The sequence below is a fragment of the Haliaeetus albicilla genome, chromosome 16 (genome assembly GCF_947461875.1).
Source record: "Haliaeetus albicilla chromosome 16, bHalAlb1.1, whole genome shotgun sequence".
NCBI classification, from domain to species: Eukaryota; Metazoa; Chordata; class Aves; order Accipitriformes; family Accipitridae; genus Haliaeetus; species Haliaeetus albicilla.
In genome coordinates, this window is record NC_091498.1 from 22,839,824 (window position 1) to 22,853,880 (window position 14,057).

The following is a 14,057-nucleotide window of genomic DNA, read 5'->3' on the forward strand; positions in this document are numbered from 1 at the left end:
GAAGGAGTTGCCTGTCGGTAAGATCTTGAATGTCAATGGCAGTGCTTCCCTTGGCTGGCTTGTGATGGTAGTCCACAGCCCTGTTACATCTCATGTTCTCAGCACCACACATGATTTCAGCCTCTGGAAGTTCGTGGGGTTTTGGGTGGTTTGGTTTTTTTGTTTGGGTTTTTTTTTTTTTTGATAGGTTACTCTGGAGATTAAGATGTGCCTCACTGAAGTTTGCTGTACTTGGGTTGCAGATTTATCTATCCTACCCCGTTTCTTTTCATCCATCTGTCCATACACACATGTACTGCTCAAGCTTTGTACGTTGCGGCTTTTTCTGCATGAAAAGATATCAAAAACTACAGTTTACCCCTGAACTTTGCTTTAGAGAAGGTAGAGAGTTCCTAAATCATGGATTAGTGATGCAACCCCATGCATATTACATTAGGGCAAGGAACAGTGCAGCAAGTGATGTGCACTATTTCAATATAAACTAGCACAGGGTGGCACAAAATTACAGTATTCTGCCGTATTTGTGAACTGCAGTGTTCCGAGGGCTTGACATCGTACTTTCCTACATAAAAAGGGTTGCATTGTGCACAAAGTTGTGAAAGAAACACTGCTATTCAGTGTGTTTCAGCTGTTTTTCTGTAGGGAGTTAGTATTTGCGGTCTAGTTTGGCGGGGGGTGTTTTTGGTTTGGGTTTGGGTTGGTCTTTTTTTTTGGTTTTTTTTTTTTTCAGAACTGGCCAGAGATCTTGCATGATCAGCACAGTGCTGCTCACAGCTATGTGACCGACCCCCACGGCAATGAAGTCTTAAGTAAAGTATGCACAGAATTTGTAGGTGGTTTAGTTCCTCTCCTGTTTACATCAACACAAGAATAAAGCTTGTTCATTTTAATTTAACACTGTCTGTATTGTTTGAATTCACATGTCTTTTTGAGCCACAAATAAATATACTGACCAGTCTCCTAGTGCCACATACCACTATGTTAGAGATAACTGTCTCTTGAAGAAAGAGGGCTGACATTAAAACTTGCCTGCTTAGCTTAGGTAGACTGTATTGCAGTTGTTCTGAGTGGAAAGAATTTAGCAGCTTTAACTAATGCTGATTGTGTGGAATATCACGCATCTGCTGATGAAAGGAAAAAAACACTTCCTGTCTTTGAGTATAATGTGGCTTCTGTAGTGTTCTGTGATGTTCATAAAAGGCCTCCAATTTTTGACTGAATTGGTGCAAGAGAATTGACCAGTGGTATAGTTCAGTTTTCTACCTACTGAAGTTTCACATCAGCCCTGGAACTCCTGTAAATTCATTTTCTTAAGCTATTAAGATTCTTCCACAATCATTTTGTTGCAACGTGCTGGTTGGAACTTGCTCTGGCCTGTCATTGCAGATGTGATAGTAGCAACCTAAACCCTGAAGCTGTCAACTTTGCCAAATCTTGCTGAGATAGCTGAAATTTATCCCATCCAAAGCAGATGTGATGAAATGGCTGTACATCCATACCTCTTCTTCACAGTATGCATGATCATCTTACTTAGATATGACAATGTTGGGGGTTTTTTTTAGTACCTTCATTATTTAGCTTTTTTGGTTTGGCTCTTTTTGCCTCTTCTCCTTGCCACAATCATTTTTGCAGAGACTTAAGTTGTGTTTGCATGTTCAAACTACTGAGCATTTTATAAGGCTGACTTCTCATTTCCTACTTGGTATTTAGAGCTACATCTACCATTGCAGAGATGGGAAATCCCCTCATTTTCAACAGAAGAGTTTTCTACTTCCCCTCTTTCATCCTACTGTGTGGTATTTACTGTAGCACAATGTATGTTGCATCTTTCCCTAAATGAGAGAACTAGTAGTTTCATTGCTGGCTGGTAAGACCTAAACAGCGAGTATCCCCTGCGGCAGAAGATACCGTGGGTGATTGCATTGCTACAAGCTGCTTGCTAAGTCTTTGCTCCTTGGAGGCAGGAGGCTAGTTATGAAAGTGAGAAAAACGGGCATATTAATTCAATTTAAGAATTCTAAGCTAGCTAAAAATTAAACCCACATGATTTTGTATCAGTGCATATACCTGTACTAGGATAAATCCTGCTTAGGTTTGCTATGGGGCAGAAAGGGTTTGCAAATTACTGTCCCTTGAATACTCAGCATTGAGAATGAGGTACAAAACTGGAAGAGCCATACAAAAATCATGCAGCAAGGTCCGTGCTGGCTGTGTCACCATTATTCAGAATGTGGTTCCTTATGATTAGATAACATTGCAGATTTCTTGGTTTTCCTTAAGCCTTCTCTGTAATCATGAACACAGTTTAAAATTTATTTCTGCAAAGTCTATTAAGAGGATGACATAAATTTTCTGATATGACTTTAGATATCTCGCTGGATTTGCATGAGGTTTGTCTTGCAGTACAGAGGGGAAACGATTTTTATTTCTACAGCTGCTTGCATGGCTGCATGTTTACCAGGCAATATCAAACTATCAGATGTAGATCAACTACCTCCATGACAGAAATAGTGTTGCTCTGCCATCTTATGGCAGAGCTGAAAACAGAACACAGTACTTCCTAATTTGGTTTCAATGAAGACTACTGTATGCATATATTAATATAGCAGCTAGAAGAATAAATATGAATGCAGTTGATTCTGCTATTGCCTGTATTTTGTTTATAATTAAAGGAAATATCCCATCATTGTTCAGTAATCCCGTTTGGCTTAGCTTTCCCCATCTTTCTGAAATTGCTTTCTCCTGGGGCTTGGGCTGACTTTTGTTTGTGCTTTCTGCACTGTTACACTGTTCTGGTAGTGTAAGATTGACAGAAGACTAAGTTCTGTTTTTAACTTTGCACTCTTCCTCTCTGGCTCTCTTTGTGTCTCTTTTTCCACGTTTAAAGGTGGGGACTGTGACTCTTGCAATTTTCACAAACCCAAAAACCCACTACCCAGATTTCAGCCTGGAAAGTACCCGCGAAGATTTTTAAATCCACCTTTCTACAGTTCTGGCGCAGCATAAATAGCTTTATGAGTATGCTACTTTGTCACTGTTCTCTCCTCTTTTCTGGCTTGACCTCTCAGTCTAAACTAGTAGCTGAGGGCTGTGAACCTGCTCTCTGATTCTCCCTGCGCTGATTGCATTTTTGCCTGGGTCCCGAAAATACATTATTAAGCCATGGAGACCAAGCCTGGCCCAAGAGCAAACAGACCGTGGTTATGTGCCAGTTTTCTGTAACAGTGGAAGCTAGTCTCTGTTGACTGATCAAGAGCAAATATATGGATTACTTCTGGACTTCCTTCTCCTGGGCTTTTAAGCTAGTTTGACAAATCATTCAACTCTCATCACCTACCATTTGGATTCAGTTCTGTCTCCTTGTAAGGCAGTGGTACCCTCCGTGAAATAGGCTGTGCAATAATACCAGGAGTTTTGGACTTCCAGTGCTGAACGTAGCAGGCACCTGGAGTGCTGTCCTTTTATGTCCTGTTCTTGATGCGATGTACAGACACTGTACCGGCAGCATAGCCACGCTAACGTAATACCTTTTTATCTTATAATACATTTTTATCTCAAGTATGTTTCTGAAAAAGCATGCAAGAATTCATCTCACTGCCCTTTGCCTGAGATGGAGTATTTATGTATTTTGAGCATATTCTTTAAGCGCTGTAATACTGTAAATGTTGTTTCCCATGTTAAAATCGGACATTAAAATGTATTCACTGTGCTCTCCAAAAATCATGTAATTTGTTGGATTTATTTTGGACCATGTGTCTGTTATGCATCAGTTTAATGACAGATGTGCAGTTGATTCTATGTAATTATTATGAATGTCTTCTATGTAGCAGACAAACTCTCCTTTTATACCTTGCTCTGTTATGATGTTTTGAACCTTGTTGGAAGATAGTATATAATCAGAGCTTGCTGGCAAATGTGTATCTGGGGCAAGAGTACCTAAAGTTGGGGAGGGAGGACAGGTTAGGACTGTAGTCTCACTCGTACTTGTTTCACACCTGCACTTGTCACTTAGCAGTATATTCCTCATTTGTAGTGTCAGGTATAAAAAAATAATGCAGTCATCAAATGGTTATACCAAAGGTTGTTCCTTACGTTCAGCTCTTATGTTCAGGAGTCGTTTGTGTTTCGTGATAAAATGCTAAAGCCATCATAGAAATGCTTAATCAGAATAGACGTGTAGATGTTGAAAATCTAGTGTGTCCAGTTAAGATTTTTTTTTAGTATCGGGCCCAAAGATGAGGGAAGCAGTAAGCAAAGTGTGAGCTGATACTTGTACAGCTGAGCTGGAGATTTATTCCTACGAGATGATCAATATAAACATATCAGAATGATTCTTATCAAGAGGATGGTGAGGGGATAAGTGATAAATCTTAATAGGAGTATCTGGTTTTTTAAGTGGCTTAACTAGTTACTCTGGAAAGCATTCTATTCTTTATCATTGGTCATGCTGAGAGAAGAAATTACATTCTTGGAAAAAAAATTCTGTCTCCTAATCTACAAAGCCTGCTTGATGAACGTTTGTTCAGCCAAATCATGCCAGTTTGGTCAGCCAAATCACGCCAGATTGCACTAGCATCATTTCAACTGTCCTCGTCAAAGCGTGGTATGATATAAAAACGTGCTTGTTAATTGGCGTACTTGTCTCGTAGCAGTTAGCTGTGTGAGGCATCCTCTTCTCCGTGCACACAATAACAACAGTGGGAGGGAGATGGAGGATGGATGGAGGGCGAGATGGATGGACAGACTCCCTTATCTGTGCACAAAGCGGTGCAGAACAGCCGAGACAGCTGGCAGCGATGGAGGGCCTGTTTCTCCAGTGCCTTACATCTCACGTCGTCAAGGTGCCTGCTGAGTGAGGAGAGCCAGGACCTCATACCCTTTGTGTTCATGATAACTTCTCTGCGGTACAATCCTCGTAAGCTCAGGTTTGTTGCATTTCAGGCTTTATTCTTCTGGATGTGAGAGGATGCTAAATATAGGGTCTAGAGACCTGTGGAACAAACCCAGTAATTGCTACTACGTTAGGATAAAATAGTGCAGTTACATGAAATTAATGCTTTAGTGTTTCTCTATTTTTCATTTATGTTTACACTGGGGAGCTGCTGCTGTGCTAAAGACTATGTATTTCATTAGCAACAAAACATTCCTGAGGGGATGCTATATGTTTGGGAGCTAAGCAACTAGCATAATTCTGACTGTTGCTGATTTGCTTAATCCATATGCCAGATTTTCCTTAGCTGAAAAGCATTAGTATCGATCTTTCCTTCCAAAGCATTTTGAGATATTCAGGCCAAATGCTTGAGCTAAGCACAACTTTGTTCCCTTTCTCTTCCTTCATTTGTCCTTTCTCAATCAGTTATGCTATAGATGTAAGGCTGGACTCTATCCAGGGGAAGCTTTGGCCTGTACCTTAACACATTGTGCTTTTCATAGCATGCAGTATTTTTGCATTTCTTGACATTGTTCATCTTGTTTGGTTTTGGTAGTCTTTACTTTGAAAGGTATGAGAAGACTTAGCTACAAAAGGAAAATGTATGTCATAGCATTACTCCTCACAGATGCAAGTAACTGAGCCTGTATCTACAATTCTCGTGTATTGGTAAGCTCTGAAAGCAGGAAAAATGGAGCTGCTGTGATAAGTGGGAAAAGGCCAGCAGGTGTTGTTTCTTTTAGTTCTTGGTTACCGGTTCCTTTTGGCTAGTATAGCAACTATTGCGCTTTGCTTTGCATAATGAAAAAGATCTTAGTGCATTTTTCTGTAAAGTTGCACTCCTTTTTTGCACAGGAGACTCGAATAGATCTTGATGCATATCCAAAAGGCTGAATTGAAGACCAAATGTTCTGGGAAACAGTGTCTTGGGGGGTTTCTGTGGGTTCTCATTCCACCGAGTACTCTTCTGAACATTCTTGCTATTGTACGCTTTGTTCTGTGCCCTGACAGGTCAACTGAAGAATTTAGGAGGATGTAGCAAGTTGAAGTAAAAACATTATCAAAAGCCAACCTTTCTTGTTTTACTGCTCCCTCTGAGTCCTTACTTCAGTTAATTAGAAGCAATAAAACATAACTAAATGTCTCTCTGTGAGGCAAGAACAGTGGCCCTTTCAGTTATGCGGAGGGCTGTAATGGGAACACGGTGGAAGCGGGGGAGGAAGCGTTAAAAGCACAAAGTCTCACAAAGTAGTCTGCATCCAAGGGAATCTGATATATCAGGCTGACTAATACTTGGGAGGATGTGGAGTGGATGCAAGTTGTGCAGCGGTCGTAGCAACTTTCCTATTTGAACTATGGAGTTACTAGGTGACTGTATCTTCTAACTTCTACATTGCTAAAAGTCTGTAAAGATACTTTGCCCCTTCAGGGATCTTCACGTCCTAAGAAAAGGGACTTCATAATCCCCAGAGTGTGATAGTCGATACTTGAATATTGCAGACATTTAGCTATGACACGTTTACTAACCAGAACCAGACAGGAGGTCATAACAAAGCTTGGACCAGAACTTAAAACTCTGGGTCTGTTTTTAGGACAACACTGTGTCTAAAACCCAGTCTGGCTGACGTTTCATGATTGCTTTAGGTATTTTAAATTGTAAATGGAGGCTGCAAGCAAAAGGAATGGACTGATCTGTCTAGTGCATAGATTCATTCCTCCTCCTTCGCATTCGCACTAACATTCAATTTTTGAGTAACAGCTTTGATCAAGAAACCAATTCAGCTATGAAAGCAAATCCAGCTACATAAAAAAGAAGAGCATTCAGCTGTCCACCCAGCCTGACCAGAACTGAGGCTAGCACAGGGGAATGGCAGCCACAGGTACTTTCATGGGAGATGGGGCACAACTGCCCTCTTGGTAGCAGCCTAAACTTAGGTTGGTTTAAATCTATCATGAACCTACAAGTGCTGTGGAAACATACATCAGTTTTTTGGATCACTTGTGAAGCATTTTCCTTGTGTGTTTTCAACAGTTACTGTTTGTCCTTGGTATAGTAGCAATCAATCTTATTAATAGATGGAAATTAAATAGGCTCAAAACAATGCTGGCTTAAAACTTTCATCTCTGACCTTTTTATAAATATTTATTTGCTTAATTTTCAGGCAAACACTTTGCTTCCCCAAAAAAGTCCCAGTGACTGAAAAATCATGGATATGAATCTTTTCGGAAAATGAATTGATAGCCTTGTGAACATTATTACTGCAAAATTTTAGTTTGCAGATCTTTTTTTGCAATGTTTACCCAAACCTAACTATAATACTAAACTATAAAACTAGCTTAACTAGGATTCATGTGGGAATGTTGAGGTGGAATTCTGTGGTTTATCTTTTGCAGGAGGTCAAGCAAATTTATCAATGATCTCTACTAGTCTAAAAAATGTGCGGCTCAAATCCCAGCTGAAGGCGTAACGTGGCAGAACAGCATGGTTCTGCTCTGAGATGAGACTATATTTGTGGAGAGGGAAGAACATGTTTATGAGTTGAGTTATTTAATGTTTTGATTCTAGGAATTGAGAATTTCAAGGAGGTAATTCCCTCAGCTTTTCAATACATTGATCTTTGAGGTAACAAGAAGGCTTTGGCTGAAAGAAGTGAATGGAAAGTTAATCTCTCTCAATGTGTGTGTGGGTGGTGGTGGTTTTTTAAGCATATTAAAATTGAAGTGAGTTTTGTGCTGGTGCTATTTAGGGTCTTTTATATGCATTTTAATGTGTTATTTAATTTTGGGGAAATGGTAGGCAATAATGGGCTCATCTTGAGAATTAAACTTGATTTTCTTGTTACGTCAAACTTGGGCATAATTTGAATCAAGTCATTGGAATTACAATAGGCTAAAACTGGTGAAAAATAAGTTTTTTGAAAATCAAAATTCATGCGCAACTATCAAAACAAATATATTTAATCCCTATTAAAACTAAATTTGCTTTCAGTTAAGAACTACTGGATTCATAAATGTAATACATGAATGATAAGATTTTTGAAGTTTAATATTTCAAGACATTATATCTTGTTTAAAATATGAAACTGTTAATTTTATTGAGCTAATAGGTTTTCCAGTTTTCCAGCAGTGGCCTTGCAAACTGTTTGGATGTGATTAGTGACCCTTGAAAGCACAGCTCATTGTGTTTAAAAAAAAAAACAAACCACCAAACAAAAACCAAAACCAAATAAAAAACCCCAAAACCAACTCTCAACCAAACCCAGCAAAACCCAGTCCAATTTAAATGTGTCTTTTCTACTGATCTTCTAACAGGTTAATTACTAACCAGCATTTGATGCTTGTTTTACCCTCCCCACCCTCTGTCCTGCACTCCTCGTTCCCTCTTCTCTTAAACTTTACATTGTCACTAAGTGAATAAATTTTTCACCTTTCTTCCCCCTTGGACAGGAGGATCAGCACAAAGCAACTTTCCTAGCAAGACTAGAAAGTGGTTTTTTATGTCTTGCAGTCTGGCCATCTCAGCAGTCCACTAACCTTCCCTGAAAAGCAGCGTGCGTTCCCTACCACCAGCCCTCGACCCCCTTTAAAACGCCCTCAAAACCAGAACAGAGCAACCATTCTGGAAGGTTCTGGTGGTTAATATTATCTATAGTCTTTGCTTTCTCTTGGTTTTAAACTTACTTGTATGTGTGCATATTTGCTTTTTTTAATAACCTCATAGGAAGGAGCAGCTATATACATTTATACAGCATCAAGCATACTTTGATTTACAAGCATTTTGTTCTCCAAGTGCACAGCAAAGGAAGGCACAGGCCAGACTGACTAGCATTGATTAGCACCATTATTATGAGGCGAGGGACTGGCTCTACCTGCTAAAACTTGGATCGGGCCATTTTGGACAGTTAGTGATTTAATGGCTTTGTTTTTCTTACTACGAAGGTACAGGACGCTAACAGGACACAAAGCCAGCTCTGCATTGAGATTCAGAGCAAATGCGTGGATGGGGATCAAGTCGTAAGATTTGACCTTTGCCTGCCTTTGAGGAATGATGCTGGCAGGGCTGCCTGCCAAACCTGCGAGTTTTAAGAGCAATAGCAGCTATACAGTGGGGGAAGTAGGTAAAGCCATTAGTGCCTCTGTCTGCACACAGGATAAAGATAACAGCGTCAGGAGGAAGATAAATAGGTAGCAAAAGAGGAGAACAAAGAATAGTAAGACAAGAAAGCCCGCGCTTCTGTTTTGCCATCCCAGATAAGGAGCAGCTTGTACAGAACGTGTCCTTCTATGCTTTTTCTTTCCGACCTCTTTGGCTGCTGCACAGTAAGTGTTGCCTCTCTGTCATAAATTTGAAATGAGCTGATTGTTTCTTCATTTGCCAGTGGGCTGGATGTTTCTATTTCTCATCAGAAATGCGACAGATTTAGTTTGTACGGCATCACTTATAACTGCAGAGATTGTTTATTCTGGGTTTTATATCATCCTGTTGGATGGCATCATTCCAAAGATGTCATTGTGGTGGGTGATCAGAGCGCTCTACTGTACACGAAACCGATTTTGGGTGTTTGGGGTTTTTGTTCCTGCAAAATACAAATGAATTAATGAAGGAAAGCAGCCTTCAAAGTTTTTGATTAGAGACGGAATGATATTAGTGATGCAGGTTTCAGAAGCTGCAGAATTAGGGATCTCCACAGGACCAGTAGGAAAACTGCAGTCTTAAGGAGTTCTGTATATTTATAACAGAAATATAATTTATAACAACTGCAACTCAAAGTTTCTAGAACAGGGTTTGTATTCAGTCGTTTGTTATGAAATTGCATATCCAGAGTAAAAGCTGGGTTTTGTTATCCTCTGACTGGCAGAGGAAAAGAACAACAAAAACCTAGAATTTAGAGCATAAATGATTGTTGGGATGTTGATTGATGGTGGATCAGAGAGGTATTGTGAAATCCTTGGCCAAATAATAGAACATATTCAATAGACTGGGGCTAATGGGTCAAGTATAAGATCGTTTTCTTTGGGAGCCTGAGCAGAATTAAAAAACATGAGTCTTGTCCATCATGATGGTAACCACAAAAGAGAAACTGTTTAATTACTTTTGCAACTTATTTTAAAAGAATATATATTTTACATTTACCTAGTGGCATCTTTAAAAAATGTAATTTGGATAAGTTATGACTATGAAGGTGTTTGAGACTGAAATCTGTGTTAACATGCATGTATTATTTATCCCATGTTTCTGTCTTCAAAGTTTGATGCATTTCCCATGTGAAAATTATGGGGTTTGTGGGAATATTGAAGGTGGAAATATTGAATTATTTTTTACAAAGAGAGGGGAAGCTGAGGATCTCAACCACTTAAGCCAAGAAAAAAAAAAACCAACACAAACAAACTGTTTTTCCCTGTCTTGTGTAAATATTTCTTTGTTCCCAGGTATAACTACCCCTTGCTCTTTCTGGTACAAATGAGACTTGTGGCTTCTGTCATTCAGAGTAAATCTATTGCTTCTCTTGATGACTCTGATGTCTTACTTTTGTGCTTATATATTTCATATGAATTTAAGATCATTCAAATAGTATTTTAATTGTATTTATCACTTCGGTCAGTCATTTCCAAGTCAGGCAATACCTGCTAAAACCGATGAGAGAAAAGTTTTAAGTGGTGAATCTGCAGGGTAACTTATGCTTTCTGTTTTGTGAAATCTTTTAATTTAGCTGCTGATGTATTCCTTATTTAGGATTTGAATAGTCTTCTAAGAGACTTCCACTTAAATTGCTATTAAAAGTGGAGCTTAGCCACCAAAGTGACTCGGAACCGGCACTGCTGATTGCAGCAATACTGAAATATTTTTAAAAAGCTGAGCCCTGTCCTCCTTAGTTGCCTTTCAAAAATGGGATGAAAACACTGCTCTTTTGAAAAAAATGACACTGTGATGCAGAGAGCTGTCTGTGTCTTGTACAACACTGAGCATGCTGTCAACAAAATGATAAGTTTGTGGTGTGTTTCTCAGGTCTGTAAAATTGGCTAAATATAAAGTGTGCAGGAAATACAAAGTATTGCCTCTTCAAAAGCTGTAGAAGCTGTAAGGGCAAATAGCAATTGACATTCTGTTCATGTGTGTTCTACTTCGATGTGTACATCAGCCTGGGTAAGTGTTGCTAGCACAGCGTGCAATGGTAACTTCATTTTGTCATTTTGCCTGAAAAAAATAGTTTTAGGGAGGATTTTAGCTAGTGCTTTACAGCAAAGACTTCAGTAATAGCATATAAAGGAATCATGCTCTGTTAAATTTGGAAAACTTATTTGTGCAGGTTAAGTGCTTTATGGCTGGATTAATAAGTAACTTCTACTTCAATTAGTTGCTGTTCTCCTGCAGTGTAGTATTTGGGTTTCTTTTTCCCTATAAAAACTCTCCTTGTTTTCACTCAGTCATTTAGCACCCCAAGATGCGCGTTGTCCCCAGTAAGCTGCAGTTTCTCCTGACGGGGATAGTTTGTATTACAGAGCTTCGTGCTGTACCATCCGCTCTTCAGAAAGGTAGGATGAAAATTTCACGTCTACTTTAACAGCTTTCCGTGTACTAGCGGTTTTGTTCTTAGGCAGTGACAAGCATGAAAGTCGATGCTGAAATAAAGAAACTGCGCTAGTTTCACCCTCTAAGGTTTTGACGCTAAGAGCTGGTAGACCTAGACACAAGGTAGCATTAGAACAATTGGTCTAGTTTTCATTCTTTGCTTTTGTTCCAGTCCAAGTCTGTAACTGTAACTTTTAATGAGTAATTCTTATGAAACTGTTGTCTGATTCCTTGATGATTCAGAATGAATAACATTAAATAAATATGATTTATAATTAAGTAAATAAAATTAAATACTCTCAGATTTGCAGCAAGTTAATGAAGGTCATGGTTTAACATGTTACCCATGGGCTGCAAACAAAATACGAGTCCTCTCTTCTGTTGTCTTACATCTTAAAATCCAGCCTATTCTTGTTTTGGAACAATAATGATTGTAATTGTTCCTGTTTCCTTCATGAAGACTTACTGATTTATAGCAAACTGGAATGGAAATCAGATCTTGGCTGTTTGTGTGATCGTTTTGCTTCCATTTTAAATTTGCAGTAGTAAAAAAGGGAAATTTGAAGGTTGATTTCAGAAATTCTGCAAAGCAATTGTTTTCACTGTAAAAACTCTATTTTGGCTGTCAAAATGGTTGTGGTATCTAAATCATCATGGTAAATTGCTCACTTAAGCAGTCCAAAGCATAGTATTCTGTAGAATGGTATTTGCTGGCTTCAGCGTCCTTCCATGCAGCCGACTGTGATGCAGTTTACGTAGAAATCTCTCATCCAAACAGTGAAAGACATTGGTCCTGAAGCAGTCTGTAAAGCAGTCAGGAATCTCTTGGGCTTAAAAAAGCCATGGCGCAGAAGATTTTAGAGTTTGTCAAATAGAGATAATATAAGTTTGGTGTAATATTAATATAAGTATTAACTTGTAACTTTCAAACTAATCTTGCGTATCTTAGGAGCGTAGACGTATTCAAGCTGAAAGAAAAAAGCAAAGTTTTAGTTTGTGAATCTGATTTTTAAATTGTATTTATTTATTTTTGCCCGTTTCCCCAGTACCAAATTCCTTTTGGTAAAACCTAAATCCTATTTTTTTTATTTTGTCTCTCTTTCCTCTTTCCCCTTTCTTCACTGTATCTTTGCACATGGGAAAAAGGTGGGTGCAGTGAGAATTAGGAAAGAATGAAAAAAAATGAGATAAATGAACAGGGTCAGTTCTATATAAAGCCTTTTTTATTTATAAGCTAAGGTAAATAGCATTGTGTCAGCATTGTTGTGAGACTGTAATCACTTACATCAGCCGTGCTAATCCTGAGGATGATTGCAAAACCCTTTTTGTACGTTTTGTAGGCTGTATTTTATAGTTTGGAGGATTCCACATTTTCTACTGTATACAAGTATTGGTTCTCCATCCTTTGAATACAGCCACCTATCTGCCAAAACAACAACAAAATGTTCCAAATTTATGGATGCTAAATTTTTCCCAAGGTAGTGTTTAACAGAATTTGTAGTAAAATGTCAGAGATGTGTTTGGCTTCAATGAGTTTTCACACAGCTTCAAGAAAAAAAAATTGTGGCCACTGTTGGGTCTGGGAAGCGCACTACAAAGAATTCCTCTGCTACAATGTGCTGCTTGGCAGAATTGGTTGCTTTGCTTCTATCTTTCTTAAAATACCGCCAAATCAGTAGTTAGCACCACAGATATTTGTTTCTGTAAATATACTCCTTTACAAACACGTAAATATTATCGGCTTCACTTAGCCATAGTAGATGATAATGATAGTGAGTTAAGCAGAAATAAATTTGGTACAGTAATAGGTGTTCTGGAGAAATTCAGTCACTGTTACTGGTCATCAAGGTCTGTATGTTGTGCATTTTTACCCCAATTGTCCAAAATATTTTAAGTACAAACGCTGGGTGTAAAGAGATTTCTGAAAGTGATAATGAAACAGTGATTTAGTCCAAAATAATTCCAAAACTTGCTTGAACGAGAATGTTGACATTCAAAAAGTTCAAGTAAGCGTGGACCTAACAAGAATATTAAAATATATACACACACACACACACACACACATTTGCTCCTGGAAGGCAAAACTTAAATATTTGTGATACAATTGAACCATACAGTGCTCATTTGGAGAACTTCTGCAATAATAAAGTACGTTGCCTTTCTCTTAGCCCAATTCAGCCTTAGTCTGGGCAGTTTGTATTAGGAATTACAAGATGTGGTTCCTGTCGTGGCAGAGAGACTGCACTGACCTCTGCACCAGGCCATGCCTTCCAATTCTATGTTACCAAGAAAGCAGCAAAAGTTAAGTTCAGACTGAATCCTTCCTTTTTTTTCCCCCTTTTACTCCTCAGATCCAAAGTGTGGGCAGAAAGTTCAAGAGACAAAACCATGGAGTTACCTTAACCTTTTCACTCGGATTGTTGGAGGAAACCAGGTGAAACAAGGCTCACATCCATGGCAGGTTTGCACAAGCAAATGTGGTTTTATCTTCAGAACAAAGTCCTGACTGTTCATAGAAATGACAAAAGAAGAAAACAGGTATACTTTGTGCTTACT

The 14,057-nt window shown here is 38.7% G+C and overlaps 1 protein-coding gene across 4 annotated transcripts in view; it reads left to right on the forward strand.

Moving 5' to 3' along the window:
* The first annotated feature begins 4,766 nt into the window (after nt 1–4,766).
* Nucleotides 4,767–14,057, forward strand: part of OVCH2 (ovochymase 2) — a 28,826-nt gene continuing 19,535 nt past the window's right edge. For 3 of the 4 annotated variants that reach the window (XR_011328166.1, XM_009920373.2, XM_069803950.1), the window contains exons 1-3: nt 4,771–4,925; nt 11,365–11,464; nt 13,853–13,962. Coding sequence is in view for 2 of the 4 variants with exons in the window: in XM_009920373.2 (XP_009918675.2) it covers nt 11,374–11,464; nt 13,853–13,962 (201 nt within the window). In the remaining 2 variants the exon portion in view is untranslated. Of the gene's footprint in view, nt 4,926–11,364; nt 11,465–13,852; nt 13,963–14,057 lie in introns of all 4 variants that reach the window. The other variant, XR_011328167.1, reaches the window with a different exon arrangement.